Source organism: Bombina bombina, chromosome 2, assembly GCF_027579735.1.
Source record: "Bombina bombina isolate aBomBom1 chromosome 2, aBomBom1.pri, whole genome shotgun sequence".
Taxonomy (NCBI): domain Eukaryota; kingdom Metazoa; phylum Chordata; class Amphibia; order Anura; family Bombinatoridae; genus Bombina; species Bombina bombina.
The window spans coordinates 810,490,028-810,509,710 of NC_069500.1; the positions used below are offsets into that span (position 1 = coordinate 810,490,028).

At 37.0% G+C, this 19,683-nt stretch overlaps 1 protein-coding gene across 1 annotated transcript in view; it reads right to left on the reverse strand.

Moving 5' to 3' along the window:
* LMNB2 (lamin B2) overlaps positions 1–19,265 on the reverse strand; it is a 94,917-nt gene extending 75,652 nt beyond the window's left edge. The window contains exons 1-3 of the mRNA XM_053703028.1: positions 18,940–19,265; positions 11,288–11,424; positions 4,917–5,073 (exon numbers count right to left, since the gene is read on the reverse strand). Coding sequence (XP_053559003.1) covers positions 4,917–5,073; positions 11,288–11,424; positions 18,940–19,170 — 525 coding nt within the window. The 5' untranslated portion in view covers positions 19,171–19,265. The remainder of the gene's footprint in view (positions 1–4,916; positions 5,074–11,287; positions 11,425–18,939) is intronic.
* Positions 19,266–19,683: the final 418 nt, after the last annotated feature.

A 19,683-nucleotide genomic window follows, 5' to 3' on the forward strand; every position in this document is an offset into this window, starting at 1 on the left:
ACTTCTAACATCGCTAGGGAACTCCTGGTTCCCCCTTGATGGTTGATGTAAGCCACAGTCGTGATGTTGTCCGACTGGAATCTGATGAACCTCAGTGTTGCTAACTGAGGCCAAGCTAGAAGAGCATTGAATATTGCTCTCAACTCCAGAATATTTATTGGGAGGAGTTTCTCCTCCAGAGTCCATAATCCCTGAGCCTTCAGGGAGTTCCAGACTGCGCCCCAACCTAGAAGGCTGGCATCTGTTGTAACAATCGTCCAATCTGGCCTGCGAAAGGTCATCCCCTTGGACAGATGGACCCGAGAAAGCCACCAGTGAAGAGAATCTCTGGTCTCCTGATCCAGATTTAGTAGAGGGGACAAATCCGAGTAATCCCCATTCCACTGACTTAGCATGCATAATTGCAGTGGTCTGAGATGCAGGCGCGCAAATGGTACTATGTCCATTGCCGCTACCATTAAGCCGATTACTTCCATGCACTGAGCTACTGACTGGCGTGGAATGGAATGAAGGACACGGCAAGCATTCAGAAGCTTTGATAACCTGGACTCCGTCAGGTAAATCTTCATCTCTATAGAATCTATAAGAGTCCCTAGGAAGGGAACTCTTGTGAGTGGTAATAGAGAACTCTTTTCCACGTTCACCTTCCTCCCATGCGACCTCAGAAATGCCAGAACTATCTCTGTATGAGACTTGGCAATTTGAAAACTTGACGCTTGTATCAGAATGTCGTCTAGGTACGGAGCCACCGCTATGCCTCGCGGTCTTAGCACCGTCAGAAGAGAGCCCAGAACCTTTGTAAAAATTCTCGGGGGCCGTAGCTAACCCGAAGGGAAGAGCTACAAACTGGTAATGCCTGTCTAGAAAGGCAAATCTTAGGTACCGATAATGATCTTTGTGAATCGGTATGTGAAGGTAAGCATCCTTTAAGTCCACTGTGGTCATGTATTAACCCTCTTGGATCATGGGTAGGATGGTTCGAATAGTTTCCATTTTAAATGATGGAACTCTTAGGAATTTGTTTAAGATTTTTAGGTCCAAGATTGGTCTGAAGGTTCCCTCTTTCTTGGGAACCACAAACAGATTTGAGTAAAAACCTTGTCCTTGTTCCGTCCGCGCAACTGGATGGATCACCCCCATTACTAAGAGGTCTTGTACACAGCGTAGAAATGCCTCTTTCTTTATTTGGTTTGCTGATAACCTTGAAAGATGAAATCTCCCTTGTGGAGGAGAAGCTTTGAAGTCCAGAAGATATCCCTGAGATATGATCTCTAACGCCCAGGGATCCTGGACATCTCTTGCCCAAGCCTGGGCGAAGAGAGAAAGTCTGCCCCCCACTAGATCCGTTTCTGGATAGGGGGCCCTCTCTTCATGCTGTCTTAGGGGCAGAAGTAGGTTTCCTGGCCTGCTTGCCCTTGTTCCAGGACTGGTTAGGTTTCCAGCCCTGTCTGTAAGGAGCAACAGTTCCTTCCTGTTTTGGAGCGGAGGAAGTTGATGCTGCTCCTGCCTTGAAGTTACGAAAGGCACGAAAATTAGACTGTTTGGCCTTTGATTTGGCCTTGTCCTGAGGAAGAGTATGACCCTTTCCTTCAGTAATGTCAGCAATAATTTCTTTCAAGCCGGGCCCGAATAAGGTCTGCCCTTTGAAAGGAATATTAAGCAATTTAGATTTAGAAGTCACGTCAGCTGACCAGGATTTAAGCCATAGCGCTCTGCGCGCCTGGATGGCGAATCCGGAGTTCTTAGCCGTTAGTTTGGGTAAATGTACAACGGCATCAGAAACAAATGCGTTAGCTAGCTTAAGTGCTTTAAGCTTGTCCATAATCTCATCCAATGGAGCTGTGCGAATGGCCTCTTCGAGACTCAAACCAGAATGCCGCAGCAGCAGTGACAGGCGCAATGCATGCAATGGGCTGTAAGATAAAACCTTGTTGAACAAACATTTTCTTATGGTAACCTTCTAATTTTTTATCCATTGGATCCGAAAAAGCACAACTATCCTCCACCGGGATAGTGGTACGTTTAGCTAAAGTAGAAACTGCTCCCTCCACCTTAGGGACTGTCTGCCATAAGTCTCGTGTGGTGGCGTCTATTGGAAACATTTTCCTAAATATCGGAGGAGGGGAAAAGGGCACACCGGGTCTATCCCACTCCTTGCTAATAATCTCTGTAAGCCTTTTAGGTATAGGAAAAACGTCAGTACACACCGGCACCGCATAGTATCTATCCAGCCTACATAATTTCTCTGGAATTGCAACCGTGTTACAATCATTCAGAGCCGCTAATACCTCCCCTAACAATACACGGAGGTTCTCAAGCTTAAATTTAAAATTAGAAATCTCTGAATCCGGTCTCCCTGGATCAGATCCGTCACCCACAGAATGAAGCTCTCCGTCCTCATGTTCTGCAAATTGTGACGCAGTATCGGACATGGCTCTCACATCATCAGCGCGCTCTGTCCTTAACCCAGAGCTATCGCGCTTGCCTCTTAATTCTGGCAATTTAGATAATACCTCTGTCATAACGGCAGCCATGTCTTGTTGCAAAGTGATTTGTAAGGGCCTCTCTGATGTACTTGGCACCACAATATCACGCGCCTCCTGAGCGGGAGGCGAAGGTACTGACACGTGAGGAGAGTTAGTCGGCATAACTTCCCCCTCGTTGTCTGGTGATAATTTCTTTACAGATAAAGATTGACTTATGTAAAGTGACATCAATACATTTAGTACACATATTTCTATGGGGCTCCACATTGGCCTTCAAACATAGTGAACAGATTCATCTGAGTCAGACATGTTTAAACAGACTAGCAATGAGACTAGCAAGCTTGGAAAATACTTTCAAATAAGTTTACAAGCAATATAAAAAACGCTACTGCGCCTTTAAGAAGCACAAAAAAACTGTCACAGTTGAAATAACAATGAACCAAATTAGTTATAGCAACCAAATTTTCACAGTAAATGTATTAAGTTAGCAAAGTATTGCACCCACTAGCAAATGGATGATTAACCCCTAAATACCCAAAACGGATAATCAATTTAACGTTTTTATCAGTCACACACTGTCACAGGTCTGCTGTGACTGATTACACCTCCCTCAAAATGAATTTTGAAGACCCCTGAGCTCTCTAGAGACGTCCTGGATCAAGGAGGAAGAAGCAGGAAGACTGACTGAATTTTTACTGCGCAAAAAAGCGCTAAAATAGGCCCCTCCCACTCATATTACAACAGTGGGAAAACTCAGTTAACTGTTACTATGCAGAAATATACATCAGCCATGTGGAAAAAATCATGCCCCAAAAGATTTATCACCAAAGTACCTCACAAAAAACGAATAACATGCCAGTAAACGTTTTAAACATACATTTTAAAAGTTATGCAGTGTTATCAATAAGCCTGCTACCAGTCGCTTCTACTGCAGTTAAGGCTCATATATTACTTCAGTATTAACAGCATTTTCTTAGTCAAATTCCATTCCTTAGAAAATTACTTTACTGCATATACATTCATCAGCCTGATAAGAGTCACTACTACTGCATTTAAGGCTGTACTTACATTACATCGGTATCAGCAGTATTTTCTTAGTCAATTCCATTCCTTAGAAAAATATTTTACTGCACATACCTCATCTGCAGGGAACCCTGCATGCTATTCCCTTTCTGAAGTTACCCCACTCCTCAGAATGTGCGAGAACAGCCAGTGGATCTTAATTACTTCTGCTAAGATCATAGAAAACGCAGGCAGATTCTTCTTCTAAATACTGCCTGAGAGAAAAAAACAGCACACTCCGGTGCCATTTAAAATAAACTTTTGATTGAAGAAATAATTAAGTATAAAAACTCCACACTCCTCTCACACCTTCCTACTATGTTGAGTGTTGCAAGAGAATGACTGGATATGACGTGGAGGGGAGGAGCTATATAGCAGCTCTGCTTTGGGTGATCCTCTTGCAACTTCCTGTTGGGAAGGGAATATATCCCATAAGTAATGGATGATCCGTGGACTGAATACACTTAACAAGAGAAAGCAAATTAATATAACTTATGCAAAACTGGGTAATGGTAAATAAAAGGTATTATCTATATTTTAAAACAAAAATGTTGGCGTTTACTGTCCCTTTAATATAGCAATGTTGGTTGTGCAAAGCTGGGGAAGGGGTAGTAAAGGTGTTACCTATCTTTTTAATCTCATGAGTGCCAACAACGGAACAGAAACCATCGCTAGACCTCTCCCGCCTTGAGGAAGGTCTGGAGGCTTTCATCCGCTCTTACTCCGGCGATCGGGCCTGTATAGTGACAGGCATCGCCGGGGCTTCAAAATGCCGAAATAAGGGTAAATCAGCTACTTGTAAACAATTTAATACACTCCAGAAGATAAAATTGATCACTTTGAACAAAATTAAATAGAACATTTTTGGGTAAACTGTGCCTTTAAATATACATTACATAATACCATCTATTTACTTAGTACTCAATGAGAGTCCCGCCTAGGGTGTAAAAGACAAATTAGAAAACATTTAAAAAGGTCACACAAGTATCAATAGTCTAATATATATGGTTGGGAACCACTTCTCTAGGGCAGGGGTCTTCAAACTTTATTTATGGAAGGCCAGTAACTAATGAGATTAGTAAAAGGTCAACATAACATACTCATTAATGCCTCCAAATAAAATAAGGTTATAAGTATATTTTGGTTAAAGATTACATAACAAGTAATTAACTTAATTTACATTAATTTAGTACAAATAAAATGGCTAATGACGTAATGGGAAGTGTGGAACTGCTTTTTCTTCAGCAACAGATTACTGATTTTATATGTTTAGTGGTGATGAGAGTCACACTAAACCCTTGAAGGGCTGGGGGTGTGGCATGCAGTGAAGCCCTAGACACATATACACTCATTCTGTGGAAGCCATACCTTAGCTAGCTGAGCACGCAGATCTGCTATTTCTGCCTCTAGATTCCGTTTCTCCCCAAGGACCGTTCCAAGTTCTGCCTCAGTGCGGTGGAATGCAGCATCCAGGTCCTTAAGGCGACTGTGTGCAGTAGACAGATCTCCATCTTTCTTCTTGTAGCTGAGAAAAGTGATATATAAAAGTAAAATAAATGTATATACACACACATACATACACACACACTGAACAAGATAATAACCAATTTACACAAAAAACAAAACTATGTACATGTACACCATATTGAGCAGGGTGTTACAGATCCACAAACTTTACTAGCTGGCTAGCTTTTTGAACTATTCCACATATAGCTGTATAGAAACAATCTTGCCTTTCTGCTATGTATTCTGATTAAACAATCCGTATGTTTCAATAATCTCTCACTTTTGCTAAACTGTAGATGAATGCAAGATGTGTAAAAGTTTTAGCAAAACAAAAAAAAACAAAAAAAAAACACAACACAATTTTTCCCCCTTGTTGCTTCTAGAAGAAATTGCAATAAATTATATATAAACATGGCTTTGTCCACACCAGCAAGTAAGCTGTTTGGGAATTAATATGCACTTCAAAAAACTAAAAAATAATAATAATGTAAAACTGTATTTTATTAAGTTTTAAAAGTCACTCTTTACAGAGAGCCAGGAGAAGATCGTTTGCCCATGCTACATAGTGATTGCTTAGACCAGCACATGAGTTATTTACATGACAATGCTAAGGAGATTAAAAAAAACACCAAAAAGGGTTTTTTAATAAATGGGTATTTGCCTGGACAGGACGTGTGTAGAAATTTTGCCATTAAAAAAAAAAAAAATTGTTTAAACCATGTATCTGCTTATTAGCAAATCATCTGCAACATCACACTTTATTGCTAATGCATACTATCTATTTTTTTATAGTAAAATGTTGTAGTGTCTGTTGGGAATCCAGCCATTTGTAACCCTAAATGACATTCATAAAGTTCAGCATATCTCTTTCCTGCAAAATGACTGAATTTCCTTAGGGGAAACCACTCCCTGAAAATTAGCCTCAGTGTTCCACTGATCTATAAACCCTTATAGGCAAAAGCCAATAGGTGTTTCCTCTTACAAATTAGGTTTGCTAATTTAAATAAAAAAGGGCCACACATACACACAGTATGTACGAAAAAGGAAGCATACAAATGTGCATCTCATAGTGTAACATGCAGTGATAAAATAATTAAAGTTAAAAAAAAAAAAAAAAAGGGGGAAAGAAGGGGGCCCAGAGGGGTGCCTACTCACAAGAATTACCCTGAAAAGGTACTGGTTAATAGGTATGCATGCACTATCCACACCGGGTTCTCAGGGTTTCTTTGCTCTCCCAAATATAAGATTTTTCCTGAAGAGTCTGTGGCTAGGTTAGCATTTCTGTTCTCTTTATCCCGTGCCAAAGTCTGCTAATAGGTTAGAGTCTTACAGTTTGCTTCCAACGTACACCCCATAATGTGTCCACTAGCGTCAACCGCCTAGTAGCATAATGTGGGCATGACCCATTTGTGTGTATACATACTGGTTCTAAGAAAATGGTGTAGTTGGCTCCTAAGCTTAAAGGGACAGTCTACAGTATAAAACACCTTTACTACCGATTCCACCAGCTTTACACAACCAACATTATTATATTAATATACTTTATAACATTTAAAACTCAAAATTTCTGACAGTTTCTAAGCCACTACAAGAAGCCTCTTATCACATGCTTTTTTAGCTTATCAAAACAAGAGACTGCTAATTCATGCGTGCCATATAGATAACATTGTGCTCACTACAGTGGAGTTATGCAGGACACAGCACTAATTGGCTAAAATGCAATTCAATAGATAAATAGCCATGCGATCTGGGGCTGTCAGAAGAGGCTTAGAAACAAGATAATAAAAGGCAAAAAGCGTATTAAATTGTGTTGGCTGTGCAAAACTGGTTAATAGGTAATAAAAAGGGATGATCTATCTTTTTAAACAATATTTTGGCGTAGACTGTCCCTTTAAATTAAAATTGCTCAGCCCCTGCTTTCAACATACATCTCAGAGCACAGCTGTCAGTTGCTTCCAGTTTAACTACTTAATGCAGTCTTTGTTTAAGTGAAGTAAATGAAAATGCTGGTAAAGGACCAGTCAACACATTAGATTTGCATAATCAACAAATGCAAGATAACAAGACAATGCAATAGCACTTAGTCTGAACTTCAAATGAGTAGTAGATTTTTTTATAACATATTTCAAAGTTATGTATATTTCCACTCCCCCTGTACCATGTGATAGCAATCAGCCAATCACAAATGCATATACGTGTAGTCTGAATTCTTGCATATGCTCAGTAGGATCTGGTGACTCAAAACTGTGCACTTTTTTTTAATGGAAGTAAATTGGAAAGTTGTTTAAAATTACATGCTGTATCTGAATCATGAAAGTTTAATTTAACCTGAGTGTCCCTTTAAGAGAAAGAGCATTATGATGATCTAGAACAGCTGCTGGCATCTAGACCAGGGTCAAAGGACACTGCAAAATCCACCTGTTTTAACACATGGGTTTCATTAATAAATAAGCTGTTCAAAAGCAATGGAATCAACTAATAAAGTGCCACTAACAGAAGATAACCTCTACAATGGAAAGAGCAGGGTGGATTTGATTTAGGTCAGCAAGACTATTTAAAATCAGTTTCATTTTTAGAATAATGTTTCAAAATAGGTTTACAGTTTTATCAGAAAAATACTGATTTGGTTATATACCATAAGACATACAGATATTTATGGAAATATTGGGAGGTAAACTATCTCCAATTTAATAGTTTGATCAACTTTTCAGCTATACTATATTGGAAGGGGAAACATAAAAAATATTAGAGGTTTCACTTTTATTTTTACTGCTTGCTACTCCCTCCTCTCATGTAGGTCATTGTGCAGATATAGCCCACTGAAAGCAATTTTCTATTCTTGAAATTTAGTAAGGGATTGATTCTGTCTACATAGATTTGCAGGGGAATAATGGGATTAAAGGGCCAGTAATGTCAACATTAAACTCATGATTCAGATAGAGTATGCAATTTTAAACAATGTTCCAATTTACTTCTATCATCTACTTTGTTGAGAAAAATACATAGGTGGGCTCAGGAGCAGGAAAGCACTACTGGGAGCTAGCTGCTGATTGGTGGCTGCAGATATATGCATCTTATGCTCTTAAAGGACCAGTCAACACAGTAGATTTGCATAATCAACAAATGCAAGATAACAAGACAATGCAATAGCACTTAATCTGAAATTCAAATGAATAGCAGATTATTTTTTCTGACAATGTTTAAAGTTGTCTATTTCCACTCCCACTGTACCATGTGACAACCATCAGCCAATCACAAATGCATACAGTACCATGTGACAGCCATCATGCACATATGCTTATTCTGTGAATTCTTGCACATGCTCAGTAGGAGCTGGTGACTCAAAAAGTTTAAATATAAAAAGACTGCACTTTTTTTTTTATGGAGGTAAATTGGAAGGTTGTTTTAAAAAAAACTAAAAAAATTGCATGCTCTGAATAATGAAAGTTTAATTTTGACTTGAGTCGTTTTAACTCACTCGATGTGTTCAGCTAGTTCCCAGTAGTGCATTTATGTTCGATCAACAAAGGATACAAAGAAATAAAGCAAATTTGGTTATAAAAAGAGATTAGAAAATTTTACGCTTTGATTTTAACAAATCTGATAAAAAAAAAAAAAACTCATTTTGAGTAGTAACCGAGGAGGCAGAGTAATAAACTAAGGGACACTTAAGCCCTTAACAACCGTGACGTACCCTGTACGTCTGTCATTAAGGGATTGTCTGGGTAAAATAGCACAGGTCTTGTCCCAAGCGGAAAGACATTGCTATTAGACCCTCCCTCCGGCTAAAATACAGAGGTGTCGCTGCCAGAAAAAAAACATTTACATTAAAAAAAATTAAAAAAAAACAATTTACATTAAAAAGTATTCCTCTGGTCACATTGCCGCAATACACAACCAGATTATCATACTAAATGCTTTGAGCTCATAAGAACCATTTACACTTTACTACTATATACAATAAGGGTTGAAGGTTTATTCCTACTGGCTCTGTCTTCTAAAAATACTCTCTCTGATACAAGTATATCATATTTATATAGAATTTATATGGACAGTGCTACAGGATGAAAAATAGGAATATACAAGTTGAAACGCTTAATATATGGATACAACTGTTTCTAATATATCTGGTATGGGACGCTTTGCCGAGTGATAAAACTACACTTCCATCGTACAGAATCATTACTGGACAGTAGGGCTGCAACTAACGATTATTTTCATAATCAATTAATCGGACGATTATTTTTTCCATTAATCGACTAATTGGATAAAAAGAGAATCAATAATAGTTTTCTATGTTTTAATAAAATCCACATAAGTGTTACAAATATAAACTTCAGACCAAAACTTTAGATTAACACAACTGTTTCTTCAATTTTTAAGCAGCAGAGCACAGTTTTATAATTAAACAAAACCACAAACTGTTTGAAAAGAGGTAGAACTAGAAAGAGTTAGACTATCACTGTTAATAACATTCTGTTATTCACTCTTTCAGAAACTTTGCATTGAAATGCAAAAATATCAACATGTCCACATGCTTCTGGCTAAATCTGGTTCTCTGTTTGCAGCTATATTTCCTGCAGCAGAGAAAAGGCTGTTGAGGTGTATAAGTAGGGTTTTGCCAATTTCACCAAAGTGGGATATTTATCTTTGTTAGCTCTTCACCAATGCTAAGTGTTTTCTACCTTGGCAAGGGGCCTCTCAAAGTAACCCTTGACTTCATTCTAACATAAAAATATCTTGAATCTCTATATGCAATGGTAAATTACCAGCTATAAGTTTAGGGGAAATATCTAGTCCGCTCTAAAAATAACGAATATATACTTATAAAGGTTGAAAAACCAACTAATCGATTAATCGATTATGAGATTCGTTGACAACTATTTTCATAATCGATTATGATGATTAGTTGTTGCAGCTCTACTGGACAGTGTTGCATACATCGTTTTGGTTAAAGTTCTTTGTTTCTAGTGGCCTGCGTATAAGACATTATCATTGCTATATATAATCTTTGGTATATCTATAAATAATCCCAATGGTCAGTGCTACAGGATGAAGTAAACAAACAAGCTGAGACGTTTAACACATAGATAAAATTTTCCAGTATATATCTTATATGGGACGCTCTGCTGATTTGAAAAAAAAAAAAAAGTATACTTTGTACTGGATGGATTTACAATTGGACTAGAGTTATTTATATTGCCCTGACTAAAATAACGAGGACGCCAAACCTAGCTTATTTCCTTCTTCTCTTGCTAATCTTGTCTATTCTATTTGTAAAAGTCATACTTTTGGTATCTCTAATGCGTTATGTTATAAGAAGCAGTTTACAAATCCGATATGAAGTTGATATATGCTAAACACTTATAGTGGGATCAGGTCTGCTTTTGTGCGAATATAAGTTATGTTCAACCTAATACTATATCTAGCTTAAAAGGGACACTGAACCCAAATTTTTCCATTCGTGATTCAGATAGAGCATGCAATTTTAAGCAACTTTCTAATTTACTCATATTATCAAATTGTCTTCATTCTCTTGCTATCTCTATTTGAAATGCAAGAATGTAAGTTTAGATGCCGGCCCATTTTTGGTGAACAACCGGGGTTGTTCTTGCTGATTGGTGGATAATTCATCCGCCAATAAAAAAAAAGTGCTGCCCACAGTACTGAACCAAAAAAAAAAAAAAAAAACTTAGATGCCTTGTTTTTCAAATAAAGATAGGAGAAAGAAGAAAAATTAATAGGAGTAAATTAGAAAGTTGCATGCTCTATCTGAATTAGTTTTATGTTTGTGATATTATAAGATACATCTTACTTAATACGGTATTTAGCCCAAGGATCTCTTTTTGGTGTGACTAAAAGTAACTATAATTTGTATTATTATTATTATTATAAAAAAGGTATTACAAGAGGTCTTCTAATGGGGGGCTAAATAATTAGCCGACGGGTTAACAAGAAACCTAGATCCTCTTGTTTTGGGTTACCTATACCATATATTCTGCGAGAAAGTCTAATCCATATCTGTTAACTTTGTAAGCAGGCACTTTTGTCACTTTTACACTTCTCATTTTTATTTTAAACTATGTACACAAAGTATATACTAAAATACGTGCGCACACACACACACAATTAAAAATTCCAACTCTGCACTTTTAAACACATGCATCAATTCAAAAGCTATTAAGCTCACACTGTAGCACATGAGAAGAGTAAACTGGAGGAAGTATGCTTACTTCTTTGTTAGCTCATCAAGTTCAGATCGATATTTCCCCAGTTCTATCTGTAGCCTTGCTCTGTCTTTTGCGGTTTCATCAAGGACTCGCCGAGCATCAGCAAGCTCCGATTCATAGAGATTCTTTATTCCACTAACCTGAAAGAAAATAATCAGTAAGGTTTTTAAAGAAGAAAAAAAAATATCAAAGTCTTCTTGTGAGTCAAGCAAATTAACTACCTTATTAAAATGTAAGTCACGGCTGGACAAATTTGTTCAAAATCTATAAGCAAGTCAATATCAGGAGCCATAAACATCTGACCATCTACATTTATTTAATACACACACACCCTCCCCCTTGTGTATCTGCACTCACAGTTTAGGTAGGTCTTCAACCAGGGTGCAAAGTCAATATAACAGTAGTATTTGTCAAGCAGGGACTGCACTTGCTAGATTTAGATAAAATAATTCTTATTTATTAAGTGGTAACGTTTTGGGGTTCGCAGACCCCTTCCTCAGACCAAACAATGTGCAAATATTAACAGTGAAACTTAAATATGCTAAGCCCCACCCATCAAAATTGCGTTTCCATGGCAACATTAGTTGCTTGTTTACAAATCTAAGCACACATTAAATACACAGTGAATTTCCAAGACATAACTATATCTAGTGCTTTAATATATAGTGTATAGATACCATTCAGCTAATCACAATACACCATTAGTCTCAGTAAAAAGGATTCCTTTGTCAGATTGTCATATCATATATACCCGCAGGTAATATCCCACATATGTATTATGTTTATTAAACATATAGTGTTCATATTATGTGGGCTATACCAGAATAGACGTCACTCATGTAATTGCGCTCAAACTCCATACGGGTTACACCGGTGTGAATGGTCCTATTTGTTGCTTAGCAGCAGACAGCCTTAAAAACTTATACGGATTGATCCCCTAAGTAAAAGTGGAGAAGTTTTGCAAGGAGGAATGGTCCAAAATACCTTCATCCAGAAACTCATTACAGACTATAGGAAGTGGCCAGAGGCTGTTATTTCTGCTAAAAGATAAATATTGATTCAATATTTCTGTTGGGGTGCCTAAATGTATGCACCTGTCTAATTTTGTTTTGATGCATATTGCACATTAAACCTAATTTCACAACTGAAATATTACTGTGTCCTTCAGTTATCTGATAGATCAAAATGAAATTGCTGATCCAAACACCCAATTATTTTTAAATGAAAATTGTCAGGGGTGCCTAAACTTTTGCATACAAAAAAAAAAAAAAAAATTATATATATATATATATATATATATATCATAGTGCTCACTCCCGTGGAGTTATTTATGAGTCAGCAATGATTGGTTAGCATGCAAGTCTATAAAAAGAACTGAAATAAGGGGGCAGTCTACAGAGGCTTAGATACAAACTAATGACAGAGGTAAAAAGTATATTAATATAACTTAGTTATGCAAAACTGGGGATTTGTTAATAAATTCTCTCTTTTTAAACAAAATTTCTGGACTAGACTTTCCCTTTTAAGTAATGTTTTTAAAATCTATCAGGAAATTAATAACTATTGCATTGTTTTTTTGTTTGTTTTTTAGGACTAATCCGGCTTCCTTCAATCACAGCATGGCGTCAGGCAATAACCACCCTGGGGGGAAAGCCGTGATTGGTAGAAGCCGGATTAGTCATTGCTGACGTGTAAAGAGGATTTACAGTTGAGGGGGAAGCTGCTCTGGCTGTGAAAAGAAAAAAAAAAAGGTAAGTTTTTAATCAAAACGGCCGATTTGTAAACTTTGATGAATGAAAGTGCCCCTGTTTTTAATAGTATTTTTAAAAAACTGGCTTTCATTCATCAAAGTTTACCTTCACTTTAAGCACGTGTTGGTCATGCAATTCTATTGTTATTATATTTAATGGTCATTTGAAGGGCCATGAAACAATTTTTTATTTCATGATTTAGAAAGCATGACATAAAAAATAAAAAAAAACACTTTCCAATTTACTTTTATCTCATTTGTTTAAAGGGACACCAAGTCAAAATAAACTTCTGAATTAGAAAGATCATGCAGTTTTAAAGACACTTTCCAATTTACTTTCATTTCAAAATTTTGCACAGTCCTTTCATACTCACACTTTCTGGGTAACAAGAACCAACTGAGCACGTGCACATGCTCACAGGGTATACGTATACTAGTCTGATTTGGCTGATGTCTATCACCATGACACAGGGGGCCGGAAAATGGGTGAAAAATAAATTTATCAGAAACAAAAAATAAAAATCTACCTCTAATTTGAAATTCAGAGTAGGTGTTAAATCATTGTCTTTATTATGCACTTGTTATGTAATTCTACTGCATTGAGTGGTCCTTTAATTCTTTTGATATCATTTGTTGAAAAGCATATATAAATAGGCTCAGTAGCTGCTGATTGGTGGCTGCACATAGATGCCTCGTGTGATTGGCTCTCCCATTTGTATTGTTTTTTCTTCAACAAAGGATAGCTAAAGAACTAAGCAAATTAGATAATCGAAGTAAATTGGAATGTTAAATTCTATTCTGTATCTGAATAATGAAAGAAATTTTGTTTCATGTCCCTTTGATCTATAAAACATATCATAAAATAAAAATTAGAAAAGCAGATAAATCAGACACAAAAGATGAAAGAAGGGTGACAAGCTAAAATATAGCAATTGAAACTAACATTTGTCAAGCCATGAAAAAAAAAAAAAAAAAAAAACTCTATATATATATATATATATATATATATATATATATATATATATATATATATATATCTGCATTTCTATTTGTGAACAACAGATGGCATGAGTGGATAACATTTAAAACAAGTCAACTTATTTTTTTCCCCTTCAGAACACACAGTTAAAAACCTACAGTAAATAATATACTAATCCACTCGCAAAAGAAAGGTTTTACTATTAGCAGAATTATGTAGCATAAGGATATCCTTTAAAAGGGACATGAAACTCAAAATTTTCATTTCATGATTCCGATTGAACAAAGAATTTTAAATAATTTTCAAAATGTATTTCATTTATCCAATGTGGTTAGTTCGCTTGGTATCCTTTATTGAAAATACCTAGGTAGGCTCAGGAGTTAGCTGCAGATAGGAGGATGCACATATATGCCTCTTGCTACTGGCTTACCAATGTGTTTAGCCAACTCCTAGTAGCTGATTGCTGCTTCTTTAATAAAGGAAACCAAGAGAAAGAAGTACAATTGATAATAGAAGTAAAAAATGTTTTAACCCTTTGAGTGCTAAGCAATTTCCCACCTGGGTGCTAAGCTGGATTTGAGTATATATATAAAATTATATTTATTTTTTCACTTTTTTTTTTTTTATTTCTTTTTTCAGATCCCCAAGACTTATACCCCTGGAAAGGTTAGGCGATTACCTTTCCAACTGTGGATCTTGGGGGTCTGTAGCTGCTTAGATGCCCGAGATACAGGCTTCTAAACAGCATGCCCCCATTTCACTATACTGTCCACTGCAATTTTTAAATAAAGTTGCGGTGACATCATCACGTCATTGAGCGTGACGTCACCACACAAAACGTTAAGCCCCGGCGATACCTGTCACTATACAGGCCAGATTGCCGGGGTGGGAGTCAGTGGGAGCCCCCAGATTGCCCTCAAGGTGGGTGAGTGCTAGCGACGGATCTGAGCCATCGTCAGCACCTGACTGGGACAATTTGCAACAGCTCACAGCCGTCGTTAGCACTCAAATGGTTAAAGTATGCTCTACCTGAATCTTAAAAGAAATTTGGGGCTTTATGTCCCTTTAACTTTTAAAAAGTATATATGACAAAGTATAGATTTATGCAGCTAAAAAAAAAGTTTACTTACTATGCATGTATAGGATGTCTTCTATGGTAATAAATAATAAAATTAACATGGCTTGCTGTCTTACCACAGCGTGCCCTATCAAGCAGTTTGAATAAATGTAGCGTACATTTAGTTGAACTGCAATTGAAGAGCAAACCTTTGATATGTACATGCAACGTAAATAAACTTAGCAGCATAAATCTGCAGGGGGGGGGGGGGAAAGATTTACCAGTTTTTTTTCCCTTCACACAACCAATTATGCCTTCTATAACTACACAACTGATTATTTTCTCAGAACTAAGATTATACTTCAGTAGGATTTTGCTCTTTTTTTTTTTTTTTAACTGAATGATTGCTTTCCCATTTATTTTTAATTTTTTATGGGGGGGGCTTAATATGATATAAAATATAAGAAGCATACAACACATCAATGATTCATGTGTGTGTGAGAAATGTTTTCAATAAATAAAACATTCCAATGTAATGTCCCTTTTAAATTGTGGATGACAATTGTACGAATGCTTTACAGGAACCTCTCTCTAAAATGATCATTTAGCCAAGAAGCTTTATGGATGAACTGTAGCAAAAGCATTATGTAGCACACAATGATAGTAAGGGGATGTGACATAAGAAATACTGTATGTCAACAAGACATTATGAAAGAAATGTAAGACTGAACACTGAATTGTGTAGATTTTCTAGCTCCTCATTTGGACAATTCAAGATGTATTCCAACCAGGTAAGAATCAAAAAACAAAAACAAAAAACACAAAGAAAATTCAAACCAAAGACTATTGAAGCTTGGAGGGAGTAGACAAATCTTATGTATTCCTTAATATCTCAGTCATCCTTTGTTCCAGAGAAGAAAGAACACAAATCACACACGTCATGCAGAAACATGTGCCCGACATGATAAAACTCAGTATTTTAGTCCTATTTGTGTCAAGGAAACGATGAAAGGTGACTAAGTTAGGAAATGACAAACAGAATTGGAAATGCAAGCAAGTCTTGGTCTTGCTTTAGACCTTCAATGAAAAAAAACTAACTGTATTTATTTCATTTGGATAATAATTTAAGTCAGGTTAAAATTCATAATATTCAAAATAAAGAAGCCAAATGAAGTAAAATGGCTTATTATTTTACAACGTGTGCAGCAGCATTATCTGTTGGGATTTTCCTTCTGAGAGTGCTTACTATACTGCTCCATATAAACAGTATGACCAAAGCATTTGAATGTTGCATCAATGTTTTCTAAACCAGGGCTCGACAAACCCAGGAGCCTGGGAGCCACTGGCTCCTAGAATTTTACCCCCGACTCCTAACTTTTTGGGTTATTCTCCATATATCTATATACAAATCCAACTGTCTGGCTCCTAAGAAATATGCCTGGCTCCTAATTTTTGAACATATTCGTCAAGCACTGTTCTAAACGATGCAGGAACATAAACAAAGAATCTAAAAAAAAAAAAGTGTATAAGAAATCAATTTCCAGCCAACAGATGTACAAGTATCCATAGGTCCTAAACCATTGGTTCGAGGGACAGTAAAGTGAAAATTAAACTTTCATGATTCAGATAGAGCATGTGATTTTAAACAACTTTCCAGTTTACTTCTATTACCAAATTTGCTTTGTTCTCTTGATATCCTTGGTTAAAGTGAAGGTACATTTCGATGATAAAGTGCCCTGTTTTTAAAAATCTGAATAAAAACAGGGGCACTTTAATTCATCAAAATTTACATTTTACTTGTGTTGTGAAAATACCTTTTATTCTTGACAGCCGCTCCAGCGATTCCCCCGGCCGTCGCAAGCCTCTTCATACGCCAGAAACGACGGATCGGTCATCCTTCAATAACGCCCCCCCCACTGGGAATCCGTGTATGATTCAAAGCCGTGATTGGAGTAAGCCGGACTCCTCTTTTAGACCCGGGAAGAGGCTTTGCGACAAGCGGGGGAAAACGATGCAGCGGGTGTCAAGATTAAAAAGGTAAATACTTTCACAACATGAAAGAAATGTAAATTTTGATCAATTAAAGTGCCTCTGTTTTTAATCAGATTTTTAAAAAACAGGCACTTTAGCATCAAAATGTACCTTCACTTTAAGTGTAAAGCTAAGCAGGCTGTTAAAAACTCAGGATTATGCAGGTGTCATTAGCACCAGTCTTGGGAACTATGTATAACATTGCTAAAAACAATGTTGCAAAAGCTGCTACTAGAGACGTGTGCAAGATCCTGAGCTCACCTTTTATTACTCTTGAATAAAAGGATACCAAGAAAACTAAGCAAAATTTAAAAACAAAGTATATAGGAAAGTTGTTTAAAATGTTATGCTCTAACAAGTCAATGTAGGTTTAATTTTGACTTTACAGTCCCTTTAAGCCATAAATATTTACTACTGTTTCCAGAAAGTTTTTAATAAAACCTGTTACCCATCACCGGTATTTTAAAAGGACATGAAATCCAAAAGTTCTCTGTTTCAGACAGAGAATACAATTGTAAACAACTTTCTAATTTACTTCTATTATCTAATTTGTTTCATTCTCTTGGTATTAAAAGGAGCAGCAATCCACTACTGGTTTCTAACTGAAAACATGGGTGAGCCAATGACAATCAGTATTAATATGCAGCCAATCAGCAGCTAGAACCTAGGTTATTTGCTGATCCTGAGCTTAACTAGCCAAAAACTTAGCAAAGGTTAATGAGAAGGAAGCAAAATTAAATAATAGAAGTAAATTGTAAAGTTGTTTAAAATGTTATGCTCTGTCTAAATAACTAATGTCTAATCATGACTTTACTGTCCCTTTAACAAGCCCATCTCACGGGACCTTGGGATAGCAGCTGCTGTAATATTGAAACGAATAAGAACGTATACAATCGTTACACTGTTTATGAGAAACACTATTATAAATTATGGTAACAATTACACTGACATTTCTGAGAAATCTTAGGTCATTATTGTAACCAGCCCAATAACTAATATATGTGTTGCAGTGATTGACATAGTAGTGGTAAGATATAATAAATATTTGCTAGATATGTTGGCTGTTTGCCACCCATACCTAAGAGCATGTGAATCTGTTTGCATTTTTCAACATGCGCTCAAACTACGGTAATGGGCTGAAGTCTGCCACTCCTTGGTCTGGTCCAGGGAGCCATCCCATCTATGAGAGCACAAAGATTCTCCCATATCCCATTCATCAGTTTTAGAACAGACGATATACACACACTAAAATAACCAAAAGCTGGTGCCACAATAATGAGGAGTCTTTAACAACCCATAACTTTCCAAACCTCTAGTATTAGTATACAGTACTGCTTTATGCATGGCTGGGTGAGATCTTTAATTTCACAAGTGCTGTATTCCACAATCTTTAAATGACTTATTATAGTGATTTAAAAAGCAAAACACATCTTCCATCTGAGCAAAATGAAGTACTTACAACAAGAAAGATAAAGAATAAATCATACGGTCCTGGGAAGCAGAACCACAAAGGTGTCACGGTTTTATTGGGCTCTATTTTGGTATAATGCTAATATTTTAAAAGGGATGAGCTGTCAGTGAGGGTTGCAACATACAGCTGCAGCCAACTGATGCAATTATTAATTTGTTGGGTTTTTTTTTAATTAAGGCAAAACATCCACATCACCTTCAACCGTGCAACACATTTCTTAACACCTACATGGACATATCCTTAGATGTAACTTCTGCCCAGAACCCAAATTATTCTTATCCTATCAGCATTGATCACTCACAACTACAGTCTATACCACCATGAAATGACAGTCACCCCCCAAACCACGTAGCAGTCCCATCCTCACCTCCCGTGTAGTGACCTCCTCTTTCTCGGAAATCTTCACCATCAGCCGGTCATTCTCCAGTTCCAATGAACGCACCCGGTCTATATATACTGCCAGGCGGTCATTGAGGTGCCGCAACTCTTCTTTCTCCTGCAGGCGAGTAATCCTGGTGGGAGAAAGCGGAGTAGAAGAGCCCCTGCCAGGAGAATGCATACTAGCAGCCGCAGAGCGACCAGGAGTGATGGTAGCCATGCTGCTTTACGGTATTCCCGTCAAACAGAAGCAATAAAAACACAGAATGGCCACCTCGCAGTGTCTATCACCTCAGGCAACGGTCAGTTTCATTCAATGGCGGGACAAACTAGAAACACCCAATGGAGACGAACAAGCACCCCGACGCATCATTTGCTAATCTGTGCCAATTTCCGCCATCTTTAAATTGGGCAAACTTTTGCCATTTGTTATAAATTGTTATTGTTTGCTATACTTTGCTTACAAATATAAAGCAAGTGTTTGAAGAACTACACATTGTATTTAAAAAGAGTATTTCGTAATATTCCATAAGTGAGTTATAACAAATAGTTAAATAAGTGCTCAGTTTACTTTGAATGCCTTATCAAATGTTTGTGGGCTCGTCCGATGTAAAGGAGGTGGGTTTACGCATAGAATGTTGTCGAAAGGAAGCCTGGGAATTGTAGTATGTAGTTTGAGAATTGGCTTGCGGCCATTTTAGTTTTGTATCCTGGAGCAGGTCACACACATCAC